This window comes from Diabrotica undecimpunctata, chromosome 9 (assembly GCF_040954645.1).
Source record: "Diabrotica undecimpunctata isolate CICGRU chromosome 9, icDiaUnde3, whole genome shotgun sequence".
Classification (NCBI taxonomy): domain Eukaryota; kingdom Metazoa; phylum Arthropoda; class Insecta; order Coleoptera; family Chrysomelidae; genus Diabrotica; species Diabrotica undecimpunctata.
The window spans coordinates 126,947,177-126,973,557 of record NC_092811.1 but is presented as its reverse complement, the minus strand read 5'-3'; the positions used below and the strand labels follow the sequence as shown (position 1 = coordinate 126,973,557).

The following is a 26,381-nucleotide window of genomic DNA, read 5'->3' as shown; positions in this document are numbered from 1 at the left end:
CCAATATCACTCCTTCCGGTGATATCAAAAGCATTTAACTATTTGAAAAACTTCTATGAAAAAGATTAAAACCAATAATAGAAAGAAAAAATTTTATACCAAATTATCAATTTGGTTTCAGAAATAAACATTCCACTATAGATCAAGTTCACAGAATATCGAATATAATAGAAAAAACATTAGAAGAAAAGAAAATCTGGTCTACAATCTTCTTGGACGTAGCACAGGCGTTTGTGTTTTGGTTATATTAGTTCATTTACCTTCGTTCTTTAACAACCAAAGTGATAACAAATAAATTTAATGAAATTATAACTCTAGCAGAAGAACAACAAGGTTTTAGGTCGGGAAGATCATGCACCGACGCTATATTTATACTGAGGCAAGTGCAAGAGAAGTCATTAGAATACAACAAACCGGCATATTTATGTTTCGTGGAGCTTAAAAAGGCATTTGACCGGGTAAAATTAAAAGACGTTATCCACTTACTGAATGCAAGAGATATACCTCTAGGAATAATCAAAACGATCGAAAATATCTACCAAAACAACACAATAAAAGTAAAAGTAGAAGAAGAACTAACCGACCCTATTGAAGCTGGCAATGGGTAAGACAGGGAGATTCCCTGAGTCCTCTATTGTTCAACCTGATTATGGATGAAATAATAAAAAAAGTAGGAACTAAAAGAGGATACCAAATGGGAGAAAAACAACTTAAAATAATCTGCTATGCAGACGACGCAATACTACTCTCTCAAAGTGAAGATGATTTACAACGTATGCTGCACCAATTTAATATAACCGCCAGAAAATTTAACATGTTAATTTCCCCAACAAAGACAAAATGTATAGTTATAACAGCAAATTTACTGAGATGTAAATTGGAGCTGGAAGGTCAGATAATAGAACAAGTGATGGAGTTTAAATATCTAGGCATCACATTATCAAGCTACGGAAAGCTTGAAACCGAAGTGGAAGATCAAGTGAATAAAGCAAACAGAGCCGCAGGCTGCCTAAACGAAACAATATGGAGAATTAAAAATATCGGGAAAGAAACGAAAGGCAGAATTTACAAAACAGTCATCAGACCTCATCAGACCAATAATGACATACGCGGCAGAAACAAGACCTGACACAGAGAGAACAAAAAGGATGTTAGAAACAGCAGAGATGAAAACACAAAAATTGATGGTAATACACTATGGGACAGAGCTAGAAGTACAGATATACCACATAGATGCAAGGTGGAGAACATCAAAAACTGGGTGAGAAATAGAAGAGTAGTATGGAACGATCATATAAGCCGAATGACAACAAATAGAGTTGTAAAGACGGCAAGAGACTGTTACCCAATAGGAAGACAGTCAGTAGGAAGACCACGCAAACGATGGAATGACAACTTACTGGAGGCACATTGAAAAACAGACAGAGTCATGTCTATATAAAAAAGAAGAAGAAGAAGAAGAAGAAGACCTTCGTTCTTTGACCTCTTACGAAGAGTCATATTTCCTTTTGCAGACAGTAAAAATCATGTTCCATTTCTTTCGAAATGTGATTTCCAGTGATAATTTTTAATCTTTTCCAGTAATCATTATTATTTTTTTTTTGTCACTTGTAATCTTATTTAATAATGTAGCACAAGTTTAGGTTTCTTACTGCTGAATAAAGTATTTAAACAATTAACTGCGAAATCTTAATCACCATAACTGGGAAAAGCTCACTTCACACTATCAAACGTTTATATACCAATAATCCAATTGCCTCACATATCAAATCAGAAATAGAGATTCTAAATAATAATAAGATCACTGTTGACTTCATGTTTGTTCCATCACATTCAGGTATACAAGGAAATGAAGAAGCAGATGAACTAGCACGCTTAGCATCCTTCAGCCAGGACTCCATTCTTATTAATGAGGTTTCTTCAGATGACTTTAAGTCAGAAATAAAACATAAAGTATTAAGAGCGTGGCAAAATAAGTGGAGTGCATCACAAAATAAACTCAAAGAAATCAAACAATTAGTGAAACCGTGGCTCCAACCAACAGCGAATAGACAGGACCAAGTGAGAATAACACGTTTGCGACTAGGACACAGTAACTTTACACATAAACACCTCTTTACGCGAACTGTGCAGCCAATGTGTGAAAATTGTCAAGTAACACTCTCCGTGAAGCATATACTAACTCAGTGCAAAACATATGAAGCAGCAAGAAAGAAGAACACTATACCAAATAATATAAAGGAAGCCCTAGGAAAAAACATGAACATTAAAAACACAATAAGTTATCTTAAAGACTCTGGACTGTATCAATTATTGTAATTTTTTCTAACTTTACCTGTATTATATATTTAGGTCGCTAATAACCCTGGTGGTTACAGCGTAAATAAATAAAAAAAAATAACTGGAAAACAAATTCTAACAATTAAGTATAATAGATTTTCTAATACACAAAATAATACTAAATTTGAATAATGCTACAAATAAATATTTTAACTTTTAACAGTAATTAATAATAAAGGTAGAATTCGCGAAGTAAGGGTTAACGGATCATTAACAAAATTTTCGTTAATGTCTATCTCGGTGGCTAATTTTAAGACGGTATTAAGAGTGGAAGTAAATACTGATTACTAATTGCTAAATAGGCCATTAAGTAATGAGATAGCTTGATTAAGATTAATCAAATCCAGTTTAATGATTTTATCAAAATTCAAAAGTTTTACGGGACTTTTATATGGTATTCGTAAGATGAAGTGTCTCAATGGTATTTTTACAATAAGAATAAAGCAATTCTTATTAATGATCATTGTAGATTGCAAGGAAAACCCCAGAATATGAAAAAGAGGAAGTTAGGTGAGGGTAGGTACTGTATGTTGGGACACTTTTCCAAAAAAAGCGCATGTTAATATATTTTTTTTTTTTAAATTGACGCATACCTGTTTCCTATAGTATCTAGTACACATCCATAATTATTTAAGTTTCTATTTTTATTATAAATACCTGAACATTTTAAGAAAATGCTTGAGGGAGATAAGAGGAAGGTGAACCCTGATATACCATTAGCCAAAGTAGACAATAGAGAAAAGGGTCCACTAACAATAGCCAACGATTAAATAAATGGTCTTCTTCTTTGTGTGCCGTGCTTGTATTCAAGCGTTGGCTATCGTCATATTATTGACAAGCTGATGAAATGATTCTCGGTCGGCAGCTAGATGAAACAGTTCCTCGACTGTTCGACCTGTCCATTGTCTAATGTTACGCAGCCAGGACAGTTGTTTTCTTCCGACCCAACATTTTCCTTCGATTTTGCCCTAAATCATTAACCGGAGTAAGCGATATTTAGGTCCTCTCATTATATGACCGAATTATTGGACCTTTTTCATTTTGATGATGTTGATCAATTCTTGCTCTTTGTGCACGGTCTCTAGCACGCGTTCTTTAGATATGTGTGCTGTCCACGGGATTCTGAGCATGCGACGGTAACACCATAACTCCATAACGCTTCTAATTTGTTGAGATTTTTTATTTTTGTTGTACAGGTTTCACATCCATAGAACAAAGTGGACCAGACGTAGCACTTCAATACTCTTAGACGTGTGGTCAACGACAGACTTCTACTGCATAATATAGAACGCCAGTTAATAAAGTTTTTCCGTGCGAGTTCTTTTCTGGTCGAAATTTCCTCGTCACTTTCAACCCTGCAGTCAATCCAGCTACCCAGATATCTAAAGTGTTCCACCCTTTCCAGGATTTTGTTATCTAATCTTAGCACTGAGTCTTCGATATTAATTTTTCCGACCACCATCCATTTTGTTTTTTTTTGCGTTGATTGTTAAGCCCTTTTCAGTGCATTCGTTGTTTACAGCATTCAACAGGGTTTGAAGATCTTCTAGACTCTCTGCCATTATTGCGGTGTCATCGGCGTATTTGATTTTGTTAATAATTTCACCACCGATCTTAACACCTTCGCGGTGATTATTTAACACTGAATCAACGGTAGACAAATTAAAAAATATGACAGTATTATCACGCGCCAATTAATACTCCGTAACAAAAATATATTATTTCCACATTCAAATAAAAAAAGTATAATCTTAGTCGATATAAATATATACATTACTATTAAAAATAAATACAGATTTCGACATAGTTAAGTGACGATGAAAGTTATTTTTAAAAACTATACGTAAATATTTTTAATAATTAAGTCTAAACAATATTTCCGGAAGACCTAAAAAAATAAATATTGTAATTTAGTTAATGATATACAGCTTAACCAAATCAATTTTAATACAGGAAAAGCATTTTGTAGTATGCTTCAAATTGGGGCCATTTCCAAATTGGGACCAAATTTTACGGATGGGATTAGATATGAAACTACTGAAAGAAAAGCTGAAAAAATCAATCTCAAAATAAATCCGACATGATCAGGCAGAAATTTACTGCAGGAAGGTCCTGCATACACCACATATATACACACCAACAATTAATTAATTAAAGGATGGCTAAAAATAGATCAAAATTCGCGTATACAAGGAAATCGAAATAACGCAGAGGTTAACAGAAGCCGTAAAAACCTATACAACTTCTTCTTCAAGTGCCATCTTCGTTCGGAAGGTTGGCGATCATCAGGGCTATACGTATTTTCGAAACTGCTGACTGAAACAATTCGTTGCTGCTACAGCTATACCATTCCCGTAGATTCTTTAGCCAGGAGTTTCGTCTTCTTCCTATGGACCTTTTTCCTGCTATTTTCCCTTGCATAATTATTCGAAGCAGTTCATATCTTTCGCCTCTTGTAATGTGTCCCAAGTATTGCAGTTTTCGTTTTTTGATCGTAAATATGACTTCCTTTTCTTTATTCATTCTTCTCAAGACCTCGACATTTGTGACTCTCTCGATCCATGATATTCTTAGGATTCTGCGATACATCCACAGTTCAAATGCCTCTAATTTTTTGGTATCAATCTTTTTCAACGTCAATGACTCCATTCCGTAGAACAGCACAGAAAGTACGTAACATCTCATCAGGCGAAGTTTCATTTCAAGGCTCAAATCTCTTCCGCAGAACACTCTCTTCATTTTAGTGAATATGGATCTGGCTTTTGCTATTCTTATTTTGATTTCTGCTGAGCTATCGTTGTCTTTATTTATAAAAGTGCCTAAATATTTGTATTTGCTAACTCGATCGATAATTTCATTGTGTAAATATAAATTTTGGACATTTTGTGTTGATTTCGATATTACCATAAATTTAGTTTTCTTTATGTTCAAAGATAGTCCATATTCTTCGCTGCAGTCTGCTATCTTATTCACCAATGTCTGTAGCTCTTCAAGTGTTTCTGCGATCAGAACGGTGTCGTCGGCAAATCTCAGATTGTTTAATCTAACACCATTTATTTTAATACCTATACAACAACAAAAGGATAATAGTTAAAACCAGCAATAAATAATCGAATGAATTTAGGACTACTGTTGTAACGCTACTAGTCTAGATGGAAAGTCAGGATTAAAAGAGAAATAGGAAATCCAGGTGCAAGTATATCATCATTATTATCATCATCAGTAGCTCGAGAACCCTTTCTGGGTCCTGGCTTGTTCTAGGATTTTCCGCCATTCTGTTCTGTTCCTTGCTTTGTTTTTCCAGTTGGTAATCTTAAGCGTTTTCAGATCTTGTTCCATGTATCTAAGTTTGGGTCTTCCCTTTGACCTTCTCCCTACTGGTGTTTGCCTCATTATATGTTTTGGTGTTTTAGTCTCGAACATTCGTTCAACATGGCCCATCCATCGCAGACGTCCGATCTTTATGGATGTTATGACCTCGGGTTCATTGTATGCTGTGTATAGTTCAAAATTATATATAGTTCAGTATATATAGTTCATATTTATATATGTGTCTAAGGATTTTTCGTTCAAATGTACCTAATAGGTTCTCACCGCCTTTCGACGGTTTGTCGAAAATTTGCAAATAATAGGAGCTTTTAACAAAAGCTTGTTATTGCTCCGATGAAATAAAAGCCATATATTGGACATTTGATCACAAATAAGTCAAAGGTGATAAAAAAAGTCGGGAAGAGATATCGCTTTAATAATAAACACAGCAAGAATGTTGGGTATATTAAAAACAATTAGGAGTGTAAATATAAATGATGACAATAATTATCAAAAAAGTATTTTCTTCCTAAGCGTTAATAAATAATAGTTTTTAAACAAAACAATCACGCAGTCTGTCAATAAAAATTGTTTGATTTTATAAACTTTACAGATCCAGAGTCGAACTGAGAATTATTTGTTTGTAGGTTATTATTATTTGTATTTATGAACAAATAAAAAAAAATAAATTGTTTTGTACAAGATCAGACAAATAGAAAGGATAGACTAGTACTAGTCTGAATTCTAGTCAGTAAATTTAGTTTTTTATTTCATTTTGGGTTGGACAAATATTTGTTTATTGTGTGGCCTTTATTAAAATATGCTTACTTTTAGATTTTTGTATATTATGTTAGAGACAAAGACAATTTTCTGAAAGTTTAAGAACAGTTGTTTAAAAAAACATAATCAAAATAATGGTCTTTTTTAAGTAAATGACGAATTATTGGTAAAATGTCTTTTTTTGCTTATTTTGCATAATTGCATAAATTCCACCTATTTGTGCCTTTTCTTATAATCATATGCTAGTACCCATGATACCTTAAAAAATCCCTAATATTTGTCTTTTGTTTAATAAACAATTATCAGTTGTACAGTCGACCATTGTATCAGAGTTAGTTTTATTACGTATATCGAATAATACACATTTTAAAAAGTGTTAGACGTTTGCTTGTGATATTAAAATTCTAATTATTGTTATTTCTTTTAATTCTCACATTTTAATAGTCAAAAGTACTTAACCTAGACCAATCTATAAGAAATACATCAAACATAGAGGTACATACAGCTGAAATAGAAGACCAATACCCGACATACGAAGAAGTAATACAGGCAATTAAAAAACTTAAAAATAATAAGACACCAGGTAGCGATGGTATACACACAGGACCCTTAAGCTAGCGGGGACACATGAGCGGAATCCAATTTAACCTACGTAATATTTTTTCACCCATTTTTCACTAATTTATTACCACCCCAATAATTTTTCACCACCAAACCAACCTTAAGGGGAGCGATTCTGCTGGCTTAAGGTTCAAGCTAGCAGAATAATAAAATAAAAAATCTTTTTGTTGATGGCATATGTTTTCACCAATTTTTCACTAATTTATTACCACCCTAATAATTTTTCACCACCAAACCAACCTTAAGGGGAGCGATTCTGCTGGCTTAAGGTTCAAGCTAGCAGAATAATAAAATAAAAAAACTTTTTGTTGATGGCATATTTTTTCACCCATTTTTCACTAATTTATTACCACCCTAATAATTTTTCACCACCAAACCCCCCTTAATGGGAGCGATTCTGCTGGCTTAAGGTTCAAGCTAGCAGAATTAAAAAAAAAACTTTTTGTTGATGACATATTTTTTCACCCATTTTTCACTAATTTATTACCACCCTAATAATTTTTCACCACCAAACCACCCTTAATGGGAGCGGTTCTTCTGGCTTAAGGTTCAAGATGGCAGAATTCAAAAAAAAACTTTTTGTTGATGACATATTTTTTCACCCATTTTTCACTAATTTATTACCACCCTAATAATTTTTCACCACCAAACCACCCTTAATGGGAGCGGTTCTTCTGGCTTAAGGTTCAAGATGGCAGAATTCAAAAAAAAACTTTTTGTTGATGGCATATTTTTTCACCCATTTTTCACTAATTTATTACCACCCTAATATTGTTTCACCATCAAACCACCCTTAAGGAGAGCCATTCTGTTGGCTTGCGGATCAAGCTAGCAGAATTAAAAAAACATATTTATAATATACCACAGTGTTTTGCTAGGTTTTTACGAATGTATTACCATCCTAGTAATTTTTCACCCCTTAACTACCCCTTGTGAAAAGTCAATAATTGTGTTAGATTAAAATTTAAGGAGAAATTTTTTTTTCAAATTTACTGTCCACTACTTATAACTGAAATAAAAAAGTGTTTTGTTTAGTTTATACTAACCTTTGACCATCCTGATAATTTTGCTCCCATAAACCTATTCGAAAACTTTCCTACTAGCTGTATATTTGAACCGGCAAAATAAGAAAAAAACGTATTTTTGCAATACCACAGTATTCTGCTAAGTTTTTACTAATTTATTACCACCCTAGTAATTTTTCACACCTAAACTACCCCCTGTGATAAGTCAACAATTCTGTTAGGTTTAAATTTAACGTGAAAAAAATCTTTTTTTACAATTTCACTATCCTCTACTTATAACTGACATAAAAAAGTAATTTTACCCTGATAAGTTTCCATCTCTAAACCAATCTTATTTGGAAAGCGGAATTAAAAAAATTATTTATGTTATACCACAGTGTTTTGCTAAGTTTTTACGAATTTATTACCAACTTAGTAATTTTTTATCCCTCGACTAACCCTTAGTGGAAGTCAATAGTTCTGCTACGTTTAAATTAAAGGTGAAAAGTTTTGTTTTATAATTTTACTAAATACTATTTATAAATAAAATAAGAAACTCTCTGGTTAGTTTTTACTAAATGTTAACCAACTTCACCAATTCCACCATCTACACATTTACGCTGGTTGAATGCAAAGCAAATCTTTTCGGAAATATGAGATACTACAGTATTATGCTAGATTTGTACTAATACATTACCATCCTAGTAATTTTTCACCCTTCAACTACCCTCTATGAGGAGTCAATAATTCTACTACGTTAAAATTTAAGGTGATAAAACATCTATTAAGCAAGCAATATAAATTACTTGCCAGGTTTTTACTAAATTTGATCCACCCTTATAATTTTTGACCCCCTAAGCCTCAGTTAATGGGAAACATTCAACAAGATACACATTGACGCTAGGTGAATAAAAAATCTTTTTGAAAACACAAGAGTGCTCTGCTAGAATTTTACTATATTTTTACCAGCCTAGTCATGCTTTTCTCAACTACCCTAATTAAAAAACATTTTCAAATATTATTCTATACTAACTAATATTTATTTTTTTAATGTTTAAATATTAAAAATATGAAAACACTTTATTCCAAAAACTATAAATTTTACCTGTTTTAAAAAATTGACTCTGATTCGAGTCGTATTACATGGCTAAGCGAAATCGAATCGTTAGTCCCTTTTATGAATATATAATAACAAATCAAGTTGATTTTTAGTAAATACCATGGAATTTTTATATTTCACAGAATAAATTACCAAGTAAGAAATATTCAAATTGAAATAATTTTATTATGTCTATTACATTATTTAACTGATTGTAAAGGAGGGTCGGGACCGTGCGCACCTATTGTTAAAAGATTTGTATTTATTAGGTAGATGAAAATTTGAAAAATAATTTATACAGATATGTATGGAACGGTTACGATGTAAGGTGAGAGTTGGACAATACTCGGAGACATAAAACAGTGGACTAAAACAGGAAGATGCACTTTCACCACAACTCTTCAACTTAGCTCTGGAACACATAATCAGAAGTGCAAGAATCGAAAAACCGAATACAGTATTTCATCGAGAAGGACCAAACTTACTACTGGCATTTGCAGACGATATCGATCTAATAGGAAACACACGATTAAGGATGAAGGAGACTTTCGTGAGATTCTAGAAGGAAGCAGAGAAGATGGGGCTCCAAATCAACGAAAACGAAATATATGTATATGAGCAGCGATAACCAAAGCAGAGACAGAATCGGTCAGAAAGTCACCATCGATGACTTTAACTTTGAGCGCATTAGAGAATTCAAATATCTTGGAAAAAGAATAACTAAAGACAATAACGGATCACAAAAAATAAACAACAGGATTCAGGCCGGCAGATGTTTTTCTGCCCTCCAAAACCTTATAAAATCGAAACAACTAACAAGACGTACGTAGATACAGGTCTATAAAACAATCATACGGTCCGTTGTGATGTATGGAAGCGAACCGTGGACGATAACAAAGGCAAATGAAGAGAGACTATGTGTTTGAAAAAGAAAAATCCTAAGGAAGATCTTTGGCCCTGTGCTGGATGAAGCATCAGGATAATATAGGATAAGAACTAACAAAGATCTTGAAGAACTTTACCCAGACGCCAACATCATAAAAGAAATACAGTCCAGAACACTCCAATGGGCAGGAAACCTTAGAAGACATTCTGATGAACGAACAGTAAGACTAGTGTGGGAGGAAGTCCCAACTGAAAGGAGACCATGCGGTCTTCGGTGGCGAGATAATATAGCAGAAGACCTAAGCACTATGGGCGTCGAGAATTGGATGGAGGTTGCTCAAGACAGAAAATAGTGGAGGCATGTTGTCGAGTCGGCTAAAACCCACGAAGGGTTATAACGCCACGAAGTAAGTAAGTAAGTAAGTAAATAGTAAGAATATTATAATGTATACTTCCATAAATAAATGTATAACAAAAATATTTGTACTTCTGGATATTGCATTTTTTGTCATTCAATATAATATTGTCACTATCCTAAACATCTTTGTCTCTATTTTAAGTTTGCCAGTCTACAATCTTGTTGGAAATAAATACAACCCTGTACTTACCTATATGTGTCCCAAAATAATTTATTATTTTTAAAAAATTATCTTGCATTTTTATTTACACAACATATTATTATTTCATATAATTTACAAAAAATTATATAAAACAACATATTGCCATTTTATGCATTTATTTTAAAAGTTGCATTTGCGTTAACTAAAATAAGAAACATGTTAAAGAAAATCATTGAGAAACGTAATTTTTTAAATCCTTTAAAAGTTCAAAGTGTATTATTTAGATTACAAAGTGAAAGTTCACATAAATTGGATCGAGAAAGGTAAGGATGGATTTTTCTGCTTCACACATCAATGTTTTTTTTTAACTACCAATAATTTGCTTGTATTGTGTTTACTGGGTAAATATATCTACCGTGAGCATGTATATAAAGATACATATTTTTTTGTATAAAATCTGTACAGTGTTTGTCTGGTCACAAATGACCAATTATCAGTTATTTATTGACCTAACTGAATAAACAGTAAATACTTAAATCTATGGGTTTACCCTATGACTTCTATTTTATCTATCAACTAAGAGGGTTTTCAGACGAGGATACTGTATGCGAGATATTGTATGCGAGATACTGTATGCGAGATACAGAATTTTCGATAGCTGCTGTATCGGATTCACGGGCATGCTCGTCAGTATGAAAATATTAGCAGTGCCGTGCGGTTATATTTTTGGATTATGGATGTAGAAGAGTGTGTTATGCTGTGGTATATATTAAATAAAAAGAAAAAGAAACTGAAAAGACGACGTAATTTGTGGGTTCATCCTATTGTAGAATTAAGAGAAACCAAGGAAACGTATAGTTTGCTGTATCAAGATTTATCGAAGTTTTTTAACTATTTTCGAATGTCTGTGAAGTCGTTTGAAGAACTTCATAAAATTTTGGAAATTCAATTGAGTAAAAAAGACACAACTATGCGTAGAAGTATTTCATCAAAAAAACGGCTTTCTATGACTTTAAGTTAAAGTTACAGTCTATGACTTAAATTTAAAATAAATCTGTGTACTTACCTCCAATTTGTAAATTGTTTACCTCGCCCTAAATAAAAAATGACCGTATTCCTTTCACAATAATATAGTTTGATATTCGTTAAATAATCAAAATTCCAATTTGCAAACTTTTAAAACTAAACTGTATACGTATGAAACAAAATACATATATATTTAAAATAAAAATATGTTTATTTCTTACCATATTCATTTTGCTGTACTGCAGTCATGGCCTCAAAATTTTCGCTTAGAATTTTCGACCCAGCACTGCTGCTTTTTATTTCTATTGCAGTAATCTGGCGATGCTGTATCCCATAGACAGGGATTTGATTGTACCAAACAAATAAATTTGTCATTATCAAATACAGCACGCTCCATTATTTAACTATATTCAGAAAACACCTTCTTTCTTTCGTTGCTCATTCACAATTATTCGACAGAAAATCGCGCGTCTATGGAATGTGGTGCAAAAGTATTCGTGTCTGAAAGCGTTCATTTAACGTAATGGTTCTTCTGTATCTGGCATACTCATTCAGTCATCGGCGACAGGAAGGTTCGAGATACTGAATTCGGTATCTCGCATACTGTATCCCTCGCGCGTCTCGTGTGAAAAGTTCCATTTAAATCTATGTAATATATGCGTCTCGGATACGCGTATCTCGGATACAGTATCCTCGTCTGAAAGGGGGCTAACACGGAATAACATCACAGCACTATACTCTGCTTTTTACACTAAATTTTTACACATTTAGACTAACTTAAGTGGTTTTGTCCTTATGAGTCTTCTCTTTAGTTCATTGTTATCTAGATATTTTTTTCTATTATATTCGTTATTCTGTGAACTTGATGTATAGCGGAAAGTTTATTTCTGAAACCAAATTGATGATTTGGTACAAGATTTTTTCTTTCTATTATAAATTTTAATCATTTCAATAGAAGTTTTTCAAATAGTTTTGACATCATCGAAAGGAGTGATATTGATCGATAGGATGTCATTTCATTAGGAGGTTTACCTGGTTTGGCGATCATGACTTCGGCTACTTTCTAGAGTCTGGGAACATCTTCTTCTTCTTTAAGTGCCGTCTCCCGATCGGAGGTTGGATATCATCATCACTATCTTTACTCTATCTACTGCTGCTCTGAAGAGTTCTATAGAACTGCATTTAAACCAGTCCCTTAAATTCTTTAACCATGACATACTCCTTCTTCCTATACTCCTTACGCTCTTATCTTTCCCTGTATTATCAGTCTTAGCAGTTCATATCGCTGTCCCCTCATTATGTGTCCCAGATATTGTAACTTTCTTATTTTTATTGTGTTTATTATTTCGCATTCTTTGCCCATTTTTCGCAATACTTCCATGTTAGTTTTCTTTTGTGTCCATGCTATTCTAAGCATCCTCCTGTAACACCACATTTCAAAGGACTGTAACTTATTTATGTGTTCTTGCTTCAATATCCAGCTTTTAAGTCCATATGGCAGTATCGACAACACGTAGAATCTCAGTCCTCTTAATCTCAGTTCTAATCTAAGGTCTTTGTTGCAGAGAATTATTTTCATTTTTACAAACGCATTTCTTGCTATTTCTACCCTGGCTCTTATTTCGGTTGTTTGATCATTATTGTCTGAAATCCAGGTTCCTAGATATTTGTATTTATCAACCCTTCCTATCGGTACATTTCCCAAATATATGCTTGTTGGTATATTTGTTTTCTTTGTTATTATCATGTATTTGGTCTTTTTTATATTCATTTTTAGTCCATATTTTTCACAGAAACTGTTTGTCTTGTTTAGCAGTAATTGAAGTTGTTCAGCAGAGCTTGCCATAATCACGGTGTCATCTGCATATCTTATGTTGTTAATAGATCTTCCGTTATTTATTATTTCTTCACTTTGAGATAGTAATGCTTCTTCAAAAATGGCTTCACTATATACATTAAATAGTAATGGGGACATAATACATCCCTGCCTAACTCCTCTCCTGATTTCAATTTCTGGACTGGGTTTGTTATCTATTATGATTTGTGCTCTTTGATTCCAGTAGAGGTTTGTTATTATTCGTAAGTACCTATGGTCTATCTTTTTTGTCTTTAGAATTTGGACTTATTTTTTATGTCTTACTTTGTCAAATGCTTTTTCAAAATCAACGTAACAAACATGCACATCAACATTCATATCCATGCATCTTTGAGCTAACACATTAAAAGCAAATAACGCTTCTCTGGTTCGTAGTCCGTTTCTGAACCCAAACTGACTATCATCTATTCCTTCTTCCAGTTTTTTTATTTATACGACCATGTATTATTTTCAGAAATAATTTGAAATTGTGACTTATTAGTGATGTTGTTCTGTATTCATTGCAATATTTAGCGTTTGTATTTTTAGGGATAGCACAAAAGGTGGAGAGTAACCATTGTTTCGGTATGTGTCCTGTTTTGTATACTGAGTTAAATAAGTCTACTATAATGTCTAAGGTTTCGTCATTTATGCATTTTAAGATTTCTATGGGGATTTGGTCTGGACCTACTGCTTTACCATTTTTGCTGTTTTTTAATGCCATTTTAATTTCCTCTTTTAATATCTTTAAAACCATATCCTCTTTTACTTCTATCTCCATCTGTTCTGTTCTATTGTCTTTGAACAGTTCATTCATGTATTCGGTCCATCTCTTTAATTTGTCGTTAGTATTTAACACAAGTTTCCCATTTGCATCTTTCAGTATTCCCGGTTTTCTTGTTCTATTGTTGTGAGTTAATTCTTTAATTTTTTTATTTGGGTTAAAACTATCATGTCTTTTCTGGTATTCTTGTATTTCTGCGCATTGTTCTTTTAACCATTGTTCTTTCGCTTTCCTAATTGTGTATTTTATTTGTTTATTCACTTTTTGTACACTGATTGTCTTTGTTTTTATATTGACGTCATTCTTCCATTAAATCTAAAATTTCTTCCGTCATCCATTGCTTCTTTTTATAACAGGTAGGTATTAAAATTTCTTTTTGACTTTTATCTATTTCTGTCTTTATTAATAACCATTTTTTATCCGTCTCAGTATTTTGCAGAATTTGTTCTTTAACATTCAATAATCCGTTGTTGATTTCATCTGCCAGGCGTTGCCTTATGTGTGCTTTCCTTAACTTACATGTATCGATTTTTGCATTTGTTGTTCTTCATTTTATTATTTTTATTTTAAGCCTAATTTTGGACACTATTGGGTTGTGATCTGATCCTCTGTCGGCACTTGGATAGGTTTTTGGAGATATAATTGCGTTCCTGTATCTTTTTCTAACCAATACATAATCTATTTGGTTTCTTACAATTCTCCCTTCTTGATCTGCTGGTGACTTCCAAGTATACAGTCTTCTCTTTGGCATTTTGAACAATATATTAGCTAAACAAAATTTTGTTTTGGCAAAATTCAGTAAGCCTGTCACCCCTTTCGTTTCTGTTGCCTAGACCATATCCTTCTGTACATTTTTCTACTTTTTCTTCCCCAACCATTGCGTTAAAGTCTTTCGTTATAATTGTTATATCTTGCGTTTTAATGGATTTTAAAATGTTGTCTAGGTCTTCGTAGAAAGTTTCAATATCGCTCTCTGGTTTGTCCACAGTTGGAGCATAAACTGGTAGGATGTTTATTTTGGGTTTGTTCTGGTTTAATTGTAAGAGTATAATTCTGTTGGAGTATGGAGTGAAATATGTTCCAGCTTCATCAATGTTTTTGTTAAATATTATCTCGACACCATATCTGTGTGAACCGTCTGACTTCCTAAATAATATATTGTTTTAGTGTTGATTTTTATCGTTCCTTAGTCGAGCCATTGGACATCGCTGATTGCTAAAATATCTTTATTCAGACTTTCCATTTCTTTAATAGGATTATGTACTTTTCCAGCTTGATGTAGACTTCTAACGTTTCAAGTCGCTACTTTGCAAGGTTTTCACATGTTGACGACCGGGGAGGCCTTGCAGTCTTGTTAGTTTCCTCCTCTGCCATATCTTGTTTTCCGAGTTTCATGATCAGTAGAGTTTTGGTTGTATTGTCAGTCATGATGATGAACTAGGGATGCTCTATGAGTCTTTAATGCATTGGTTTCCCGTTGTCTTATGCATTTCCATGACGTTGACCATGTCTGGTTCGTCCGCCTTTAGAAATTATTTTCCACTTCTAGGACAGGACGGTGTCCTTACACTTACCGACTCTTCCACCCGAAGTTGTTGGTCAGTAAGTGGGTAATTGTTTATACCGGCAATCACTCTGGGAACATATCTCAATCTAAAAGCAACATTTATTAGGTGTGTCAGCTTAACTATGGCTTTTCTTTGTAGATTTTTAATAGTTCTCCTGTTATGAGATTATATCCTGAAGCTTTTTTATTTTCCCTTTTATCTCTGTTGATACTTCTCTAAATTATGTCGCTACTCTTTCTTCGGTTTGGAATGGTTCTTTCCATCTCAGTTCTTTACCATCATTGTCGTTGACTTTAAACGTGCTTTCTAAATGATCTGCAAATGGTTCTGCTTTCTGTTCGTTACTTCTAGCCCAGTTGCCGTTTTCCAACTTGATAGGAGAATAAATAATTGGTCTCTTGTTTTTTTTTGTTGCCTTTCATAACGAATAATCTGTGTTCTGGTCAGCTGTTAAATTACTTAAAAAGGAATCAATATTGGTAAATTTTTTATATTCTTCAAAAATGACAACTTTATAGTCATCATTTGGCATGCGCTCTAAAGCACTCTTAAACAACCTGACCAACGCATTATGTTCATGAAGCAGACACTGCAAGTCTTGAATAATTGCTCGCTTCATTCCTGCATTGATCCCTAGGCGTCGATCAAGTTGTTCTTCCATGTTGCCCATGAAATATATTTGTAAAAATTTATTCTGTGTATGTTCGAAAGGTAGTAATGATCCAATTCGATGGTGAATCTGTCCTTGTATCTACAAAATAAAAACCAGACAGTATTAACTGGGTTATAAACATTTTTTCTGTGAGAGAGTAGAGTTCAGTATTAGCAAATATAATACATACCAATAGATAAAGTAAGTTATTCTTTAACTACATTCTATGTAAGTACAAAAATAAATACCTTAAATGTCGGATTAAATCCTCCTTCTTCGATAATGTCTGCCCCAAATGACGTCATTTGGAAACAACTATTGTATTTTCAAGTATTTGCAAGAAAGTGGCGTGATTCTTGTGTTTCGCCACAAAGCAATGAATACAATGGCTCATATGGCGGAGTCTACACTGGCAATTTCACTTTACCATTAAGGCAGCATAATCCAGGCGTTTCTCCGGAAAACTTTAATGCACCACAATACTCGCAAACAACGTCCATTTGCCCAATGCAAACGCTAGGATGCAAGCTGTAATCATTGCTGCAATCGTATCGAAACGCTGCTCGATTCAAATCAGCTAAATATCTTGTTCTGCGTCGCAAATTATCTATTTGTTGCCTTCTGTTGTTCGCTCGACGATTCTGCATTGCCAACCGAGCTGTTTCACGGGCTGCTTCACTTTGCTCTCGTGATTGAGAAGCACGAAGTCGAGCCATACTATCGCGGCGCTGTTCACGTGCAATTTCTTGTTCTTCTTCAGTCCTTTCATTTGCAGTATTTTGTATTCTTCTTGCATTACGGCTTTGTCGGGAAAGATTCGATCGTCTTGGTCGCGGCATTATTAATTAAACTTCACTTCACTTCAATCCACTTGTTAATTATTTATTTAATAGAAATAGTTTTAATATTGATTTCTTACAAATATCAAATTGTAATCCATACGTCATTACATAGCTGTCATTTTACGTCAATTACATAGCTGTCATTTGCGTTTTGTTATTCCAAGTCTGATTCTTTTTTGTTATACCACGTTTTATAGTGACTGACGTTTCATGTCAAGTCACACGGGAACGCTGTCGAACGGGATAAAAAGTATCCTATGTCCGTCTCCTGGCTCTAAGCTACCTCCCTACCAATTTTCAGCCAAATCTGTTCTGCCGTTCTTGAGTTATAAGTGGTGTAACTAACACGACTTTCTTTTATATATATATATATAGATTTGTGCTCCTTAACAACGTAGTATCAGTACTTGGTAACTTGGTTCAACCAACCAAGGATGTTAATAAAAAAATGAATATTTCAATTATAGAAAACACCCAAATATATTAATAAAAAATGCTAAAAAAGATTACTTTAGAAATGAAATTGAGAAAGACAAGAATGTTTGACAGCGTGATGCATTCTATGTTTCTTAGCAAAGAACAATATAATCCAATTCAATTGACCCTTTTCGTCTTTGTAGGCTTTTTAATATCTTGACATTGATATCAGCAATTGGGTCCACTCGTACATAACTTCACTTGCGTAAATATGTTTTCTATATCTGTCCTAGGTCTTTGTTTGTTAGAACTTTTTTCAGTTAATTAAGATATTATGTAGTATTTTTATGTAACCAGTAAACTTTTGTAGATTACCATACAATAACAGGCGAACAGAACTTGACTGGTCAGTCGAGGAAAATGCCCTCCAGGCTGTTGTCCAACAAATAAAAAAAGATGTTTTGGATGATCAGCTAGAAGACTTCATTCACGTACCCCATCTTAGGCAACGATATTCGAAACTACTGGATAAGACCACCTTTGATTTACCCTGTCGATATCATTCGTGTGTTCTTGCCACAGTACACTCTTATCTGCAAGTTGAAAAATTTGGAAATTTAACACCACACCAGTTGAAGCTGTCGTGCATATTGGGGTGGTGCTATAGATTGGTAAAATATTTTTTTTACAGTTTTTATTATAAATAATTAGTTAGTTGGTTATATACCTAAGGGAAGTCCATGAATTTCGTTTGAAAGAGAAAACTACTAACTCTAGAAATAAGTGAATCTATTTTTAAAAAATATGAAGAATTTTGATAAGGTGTTAATGGATATGGGTCTAAAGTTAATTATTTTCAAAATATTAACATTTTTATTGAGAAAAATGGTAAGATTTAAAGTGCTGTAGAATATTTTTTGATTATAACAGTGCGTCCATAAAGTAACGCATAATTTCATTATTAGCTAAATAAACATTATTAGAAGTTCCCGAAACAAGTCAATTTTGATTTTAATTTACTATATTTTCCAAATATAATTTAATATACAGGGTGAACTGCTCTACGTCTTTATGTATACAAGTATAATATAAGAGTATACCATATTATGTCATTATCTAAAACAATTTGGTATCACATACTATAATAACATCTAATACTTTTTTTTATTTTAGCAAGTATCTTCCATGATCGTTTACGACGATATTTTGGATGAGCAGAAGGTTAGATACAATGAAAAACCATGGCATAAAAAAGTAGGAACTAAAGAAGCAATATTAGACAGCCTCTTTTTAAAATCAAGTGCCTCCTACCTATTTCTCCGATATTTTGAATCACATCCGCAGTTTTTAAATATGTTAAAAATTTTTAATAAATGCTACGGCACTTGCACAGTAGCACAGATGCTAGAAATTCAAGCTCACAACTTAAAAGACTTTAAAGCAAATGAGGTCTTCGTTAAATCCTTTCCGGTCACATTATATCCAGTTAGAGCAGCGATGTATCTAGCGAATATAGTAGATCCAAAATTGCATTTTGCTTTAGACGAGTTTTGTTTGGATTTAGCAAAATTTATAAAAGTGGAGGTAAATATATTTTTAAATCTAAAACATTTATTACTATATTACATCATACATGTCATAACTTGGTTCTTTATTCTTCTTCTTGTGGTGCCTATCCGTTACGGATGTTGGCTACTACCATGGCAATTCTAACTTCCTTAACCGCTGGATTTTCGGAAAACCATTTTCGTAAGTTCTGGAGCCAAGATATTCTTCTTCTTCCAGGTCCCCTCTTTCCGTAAACCTTTCCCTGTAATATAAGTTGCAGCAGGTTATATCTATGATCGTTTCGCATTATATGCCCAAGATATTCTAGCTTGCGTTGTTTCACTGTGGATATAATTTCACATGTTTTATCCATTCGACGTTGAACCTCAATGTTTGTTATTCGGTCCACCCAGGAGATCCTCAGTATCCGTCTATAACACCACATCTCAAACGCCTCGAGTTTTCCCATAGATGCCTCGATTAGTGTCCATGATTCAACGCCATAGAGCAGCACTGTAAATATGAAGCGTCTCAATAAACAGATATTCGTTTTTAAGGGTAGGTCATGGCTCTTAAATATGTTGCTCATTCTGACAAATGCTGACTGGCATTTTCAATTCTTTGTTTTTTCTCAACTGAGTGGTCCCCACGGTCGTTTATAGTGGTTCCTAAATAGTAGTAACGGGGCACTTGGAGTATTTGTTGCTGATCTACCAGTAATTGACTAGGTGGAATATGCTTCTTACTGATGACCATGTACTTTGTTTTCTTGATGTTAAAATCAAGCCCGTATTCTTGACTGATTCTCCACAATTGCATTACTAGTGTCTGTAAACCTTCTAAACTGTCTTCAAAGAGGATGGTGTCGTCTGCATATCTGATGTTATTCCGGCGATTCTTCATATCTTTCGGTTATTTCACTTTCCCTTTCTCATTGTCTAGTCTACCTCGAACTGCCACCGTTTTCTCTTTTTCCAATACCAATTTAAAAAATGTACGTGATTTACAGTAACTTTATTTCTATTTTATGTCTATTTTGTCTCTTTCATGTAATCTTAGTTTTGTTAATATTAAAAAAAATGGTCATAAGAAACAAAATTCAAGAAATAGCGAAGCTAGTCACATTGTCGTAAAGACATGTAATTTCTTATTAGCTTCAAACTATTCATTTTCTTTGTCAATAATTGTAAAAATGCGCCTTTTGTCGCCTAGAGCTCGCCTAGATATGACCCCAGGCCCATCTGCAGCAAGGTTTGCCCCACATTGTAAGCAGGGCATACGAATACCACATGATGCGCATCATCCACTACTCCACACTCGGGGCATAGATCGTCCTCGATCTTCTTTATTCTATATGTATAAAACCGGAAAGATCCATGTCCCGTCATAAATTTGGTGAAGTAGTAGTTGGCACGTCTGTGTTTACACTCATACCACCTTACTACATCTGGGATAAGGGCAGTTTTGTCTGTTTCCTTTGACGATTGGTCCTGCCAGATCTCCAAACTCCTTTTTCTTTCTTGTGTTCCTGAACCTAAAGTTTTTCATCCTTTCATCATTAGCCAGGATATGCACCGGTACAGCCACTACTTGTAAGGCAATGGTTGATACGGTCCTGTACGCGCTATATATCCTGATCAATGGTATCCTCTACGTCCTAAGAAGCATATCTTTATATTTTGCTGTGTTGAGGATCTCGTACCACACTGGGGCCCCATATAGTAAGATGGACATGATTGACTGTAGGATAACTGATCTTTTGTGTACCCAGAGCCTCCTATATTCGGCATTATCTTAAGGGTCGAGGGCCTCTCTTCCGTCTTCCGACATGCTTCTTGTATGTGGTGTCTGAATGCCATTTTGTCGTCTAGTATAATTTCCAAGTATTTTACAATCTTCTGGGGTCTTAGGTCGGAGCTTCTGAACCGAAAATTTACGTTTTTTCAACCCCTTGTTCCATGCAAGATGATTACTTCTGTCTTTTCTACTGCAAGTTTTAGGTCATTTCTCTCTATCCATCTCGCAGTTTTTTCTATTGCTTTATTTACTTTGTTTATAATACCACAATTCATATCTTCTATAGTGTGGGTCCCAGGACCGACCCTTGGGGTTTCTTATCCAGATCGCGGCGTCGACTGCTCGACCTTTTCTGAATCCATATTGTTGGTTGGCTAGAGCTCTCTTATCTGCCAACACGCCTTCCAGCCTCTTCTTGACAAGATTCTCATAGAACTTGCCAAGGCAGTCCAGAAGGCATATTGGCCTGTAAGAGGATGCTCAATCGGGTGGTTTTCCAGTATTTAGTGGCAAAATCAAATTTGCTTTCTTTAGTTCCCTGGGAAACTCTAGCTTCCGCAGTGGATCGTTATATATTTTTCTGATCAAACCTGGTTTCTCTGTTGTTGCTATCTTCAGTGCTTATCTTCCATTTATCCTTCTTCTGTGAATTCGTCCGCCACCGCAGTGGAGACCGTCAAGATGGTGTGTTTCTCCTTGGTGAAAAAGAGGAGCTTCGCCGTTTCTCGCGGCTGGTCCTCGTCTAAATTGTATGGAGCAATCATCTTTAGTGACTTCATTGTTATTTTATATACGTCGCTCCATATGTCGCCTTCTAAAGTATTTATTAGATTCTGCCACCTTTCTTCTTTTTTCTTTTTTTATTGTTTTACTGAGTTTCTTTTTTACTGTTTTGTATACTTCTTTGAGCTCGTAGGCGCCCTGGCTTCTCGTAAAATTCCTGCGAGTTCGGAGACACTTATCCCGTAGGCCTTCAATCTCATCTGTCCACCAGTAGGGGTTCTTTCTTTGTTCGTTTTCTTTACGGTGGCCAACTCATTAGCGTTCTCTAGTGCCTTTCTGAGTTGGTCAAGGTCAGATATTTCCTCTTCGTTTATTTTTCTGACCTCCGATAGGTATACGTGCTTATTAAATGTTTTCCCAGTATATCCTATCGACTGTCTTATGTTCCGCCCCTTTACCTTAATTCCATATGTAATGTATCGGTGGTAGATGAATAATTGACCGTCGAGGTTGTCCCAGTTTTGTATTTGTCTGGATAGCCCTTCACTTGCAAAAGTTACGTCAATGTGTGTTTGGCTGGCCCCTCTAATAAAAGTTGGTTTATTATTATTGAGTACCTGGAGGCCAGCCTGGGCTATCCATTCGTTCCATATCTCTGCTTTTTGGTCCAACAAGACGTTGACCACAAAAACTATTTCTCTATCTTCTACGTAAGTAATTAGCAAATTCACCAATTCTTGCCGTCAAAATCCACCAAATACACTAAATTATATTGAAACTTTGTTCATTAAAAACTTTTCATTCGGTGCTTAATGAAACAATTTTAAAACATCTCTTAGCCAGAACTTAAGACTTTTTTGTTGGTATCCTTTTGACCCCTGCTTCAAAAAAATTTGCTTAACTTTTGGTAATTAGCAATGTTAATATTCTTATTTACCATTAATCTTTTTTCATCATTGAATATTTGGATCATAAGGAACTCTGAGGAAACCTTTCAGCAAGATCGCCGAAATATCCAATTAGCACAGTTTCATTAATATGTTCTACACAGTTTTCTGCCATCCAGTTCAGGAATTTGTCGTATTCTCTGTCGTGTTCGTCTCTCGATTTCTTCGGTAGTAATTTCTTTGTTGTTTTTTCCGCTTGTTTTGCGATTTCGTCGGAAATTTCAAAACTTTATTGCATTTTCTCTTTTTAGGTTCGACAGCAGAAGATATTTATTATGTTTGGCAACATTATTCTAAAGACGGTTTTGCCTACTCTACTATGATAAATTTTCTAAATTTTTAAAACTATTTTGATTGTAAATTTAGTAGATGTGTAGACCCTCGGGTGACTTACAAACACTCGGCTAGAGGATCATCTGAGGACCCACTACTAAAATCAGCGAGTTCATCTTCACTAGAATTTCTATAAACAATGTTATGGCAATGTGAATTATAAGCACGGGAAACCATCTTGGACTGGATGGTGGTTCACTGTGGCATATGATAACCAGTACTACCACCCTTGTACTAAATAGAATTTATAAGTTTTCGGCTCATGTTTCGTTTTATTCACATAGTTCATTTTGGAAAACAAAAGTTTGCTTCATAATGGTAATGAAAAGGTAAAAACGCAGCAAATTTACATAGTTCACCCTGCCATGAGACCATCCATTTTACTTATTTTGTGAAATACAAAAACGACCTTTCGGTTATATTATCGAAGTATTATGTACACTTTTTAATACCTTCTAATAACACTCTCGTGTCTTAAGATCTTTTATTATGATTTACATCATTTTCTATATTTCCAGGACGATATGTGGGGTGCATTTGAACCAATGACCAAAACTCACAAAGATTGTACCGATGTATCTACAGGAAGAGTAACGTGGTTAGGAATCCAAGTAGACAAATATGGCACACAAAGTCAGAAAGAAAAATTTTGTGAAAACTATGGAAAAGGTGGGGAAATTGCTAAGAGAGATATCCTGAGTGTTTACGAGGAAATAGGGATTCAAGAGCATTACAAGACCTACGTGGAAGAATTTTATAACACAATGTGTGAAAAAATTGAGAAACTACCTAAACAATTACCGAAACAAGTGTTTATAGATTTGTTAGACTTTGCTGTAATTAAAAAATTCCGTGGGTAATTATATCATTGGATATATTTACTATTTTAAGTTCTTGTTACTTTACTTATTAGTTTATTATCATCATGTAAAGCGCTACTGTAATATATAATTTAAGTACAAATTATGAATTTTTTAACCCAAAAAAAATGTACATTTATTAACAAACGTAAGTGGAAACAAATTTACTTAACATATAAGTTTTGTTCTTGTAGAACAATTTTATCACTATATTTTGTCGTCTTGAGTACGATAGCACGAATTCTCTAAAGTAGTGGTTCCCAACTGGTGATCCGCGGACCCCTGGGGGTATGGCTGAGGGGTCCGCAAGATATAAAAATAAATATATGAAGAGCCAGGGAGAAAAATGATATAAGTCCATTTTGCAAATTTTTTAGGAGAGCGAAAACAAAGTTTTTTTCTCTAAATCTTTAAAATTAATAACATATATCGCGCAAATTTAAAGTTATATCAAATTTTAGATTGTTAGCTATAATTTTGTTTATATACCTAAAAAAATATTTTCTTGTAAGACAGATTCGGCCTCTCCTCTTCACCACCACTGGCACTGGAACTAGATGAGAGGACACTATTTTGGTTTTATGCCCTTAAAATGCGTCGCTGTCGAGGTTGCCAGGTCTGGTGAAAATTCACCAGATTGGGTAATTTTGTAACCCATTTATATGGTGAAAACTTTTTTAAAAGGCTTAATATCTGGTGATTTTTTGACCTTATCTACATATTATAAATATATTTTAAAATTGGAAAAGTACGATTATATTATTTAATTTTGTTATTCGTTATTAGGAATTGCCTATCAGACATTTTTGCACCGACATATCAAAAAAAGCAATATTGTTGTGTTTTGTTCGATTTTTGTGGGAGGGCCAGATATTGGAAGATTTTCTCTGCAATCCAGATTATTTGGCAGTAAGCATGAATACCTTCTTATTCATACGGAAGTAAGGTGGCTCTCTCGAGGGAGGATATTGACAAGATCTTTTGAACTTAGAGATGAAGTTCGTGTTTTTCTTCTTAACACCTAGTACGCAGATGTTTTCACTGACTTATCTTGGCTTTGCCTTTGACGTGTTTGAACACTTGAATGTATTAAACTTAAGTTTGCAAGGGAAACATGTAGATATGTACAAAGTTGAAGATAAGATCAGTGCTATGGTAAAAAAGTGCCAGCTGTGGGCGGCAAGGATTGAAAACGAGTCGTTCACTAACTTTCCTAATTTGAGACAGTTCTCAGAGCATGCAGAGCAGAGTTTACCTGACCCGATAAAGATCAACGCAGCCGAGCGCCTACGCAGCCTAGCCACAACTTTTAGGATGTACTTCTCTGAAACTGACCCTAACGATGGTTGGATTCGAAATCCTTTCAGCTGTCAAGCAATTGAACAAATCCAAGGCCTCACAGAAAAAGAACAAGATAAGCTTATGGATTTGTCGAGTTATGGTACGATTAAGGATATTTTTTTAATGGCGAGAACATAGCAGTCTTCTGGGCAACAGCAAGCAAGGATAACAAAGAACTTGGAGACAAGGTCATGAAAAAAATCCTTCCGTTTGCAACAACTTATCGGTGTGAGCAAGCATTTTCTTCCGTGTGCTTCATGAAAAACAAATATAGGAGTCGGCTTGACATGCGGTCAGATGACGATGAATGCGGAAGAGAAACTGTAGAGCATGTCCTATGTGAATGCCCGGAGTTATCGTTAATACGAGAGTAAGCGTTCGAAGAGTTCTGGCCTACACCTCCCCACATAAGGGAGATGTTTCTTGGTGACTTGTTCACCTTTCTAGAAATTTCAAGATGCACAATGAGCTAAGGACGACAGTTCCCTGGGAGACTGACGCATAATGGGTCAATTGTGGTCTAAGTGATATGGAACTTAACTGGTCCTCCCTACTCTACAGACAAATACAGATCTATGTATGTCAAAATCAATTTATGTATGTATCCAAAAATGTAAAAAAAATCTTTGTAATACCGAGCGACGTTAGGCATTCGCCTCATCTACTCAAATGTCAACCTTACTTTAACGTTAATGAATAATCCCTAATTTTCTACAAAATGATTTTTAATTTTCTATAGACGCGGAATCCGAAAAAGAAGATCAGTGTTTTTTCTACACTTAAAAATTATCTTTTCGACTCCAAAATTAACTTAATTATTCATCAATAAACTCGATTCTATATGTTGCCGGTTTTTTGATATTATTTTAGCCCTCAATATTTTGAAATGACACTGGAAAATACAATAATTACTAAGAAGAACATTAGGGGACAAATCAAGGGATAGATTTCCCGGTAAGTCTATCTAAGGATGTGACAGTTTTCCAGGCGGAAATAACTGCAATCCATCACTACGTGGAAGAAATAGAAAGGCAGGAAAGAACGTTCTGTTCAGTTGCCATCTTCACAGATAGTCAGCCAGCGCTTAAGG

At 34.4% G+C, this 26,381-nt stretch overlaps 4 protein-coding genes across 4 annotated transcripts in view; 3 read left to right on the top strand and 1 right to left on the bottom strand.

The window, feature by feature from the left end:
• The window catches only part of LOC140451318 (uncharacterized), a 41,117-nt gene extending 38,007 nt beyond the window's left edge, over positions 1 to 3,110 (top strand). Inside the window, exon 2 of the mRNA XM_072545066.1 lies at positions 3,012 to 3,110. Within this exon, the coding sequence (XP_072401167.1) occupies positions 3,012 to 3,110 (99 nt within the window). The remainder of the gene's footprint in view (positions 1 to 3,011) is intronic.
• LOC140451432 (somatostatin receptor type 2-like) overlaps positions 1 to 26,381 on the bottom strand; it is a 1,059,667-nt gene that overhangs the window by 803,214 nt on the left and 230,072 nt on the right. The window lies entirely within an intron of this gene.
• On the top strand, positions 10,794 to 24,047 carry LOC140450001 (farnesyl pyrophosphate synthase-like). The gene is made up of 4 exons (XM_072543420.1): positions 10,794 to 10,921; positions 18,113 to 18,413; positions 18,916 to 19,326; positions 23,609 to 24,047. The coding sequence occupies exons 1-4, from the start codon at positions 10,815 to 10,817 to the stop codon at positions 23,948 to 23,950; spliced, it is 1,161 nt and encodes a 386-aa protein (XP_072399521.1). The 5' UTR covers positions 10,794 to 10,814; the 3' UTR covers positions 23,951 to 24,047.
• On the top strand, positions 24,944 to 25,429 carry LOC140451317 (zinc finger BED domain-containing protein 5-like). The gene has a single exon (XM_072545065.1). It carries the CDS (start codon positions 24,944 to 24,946, stop codon positions 25,427 to 25,429), a length of 486 nt encoding a protein of 161 aa, XP_072401166.1.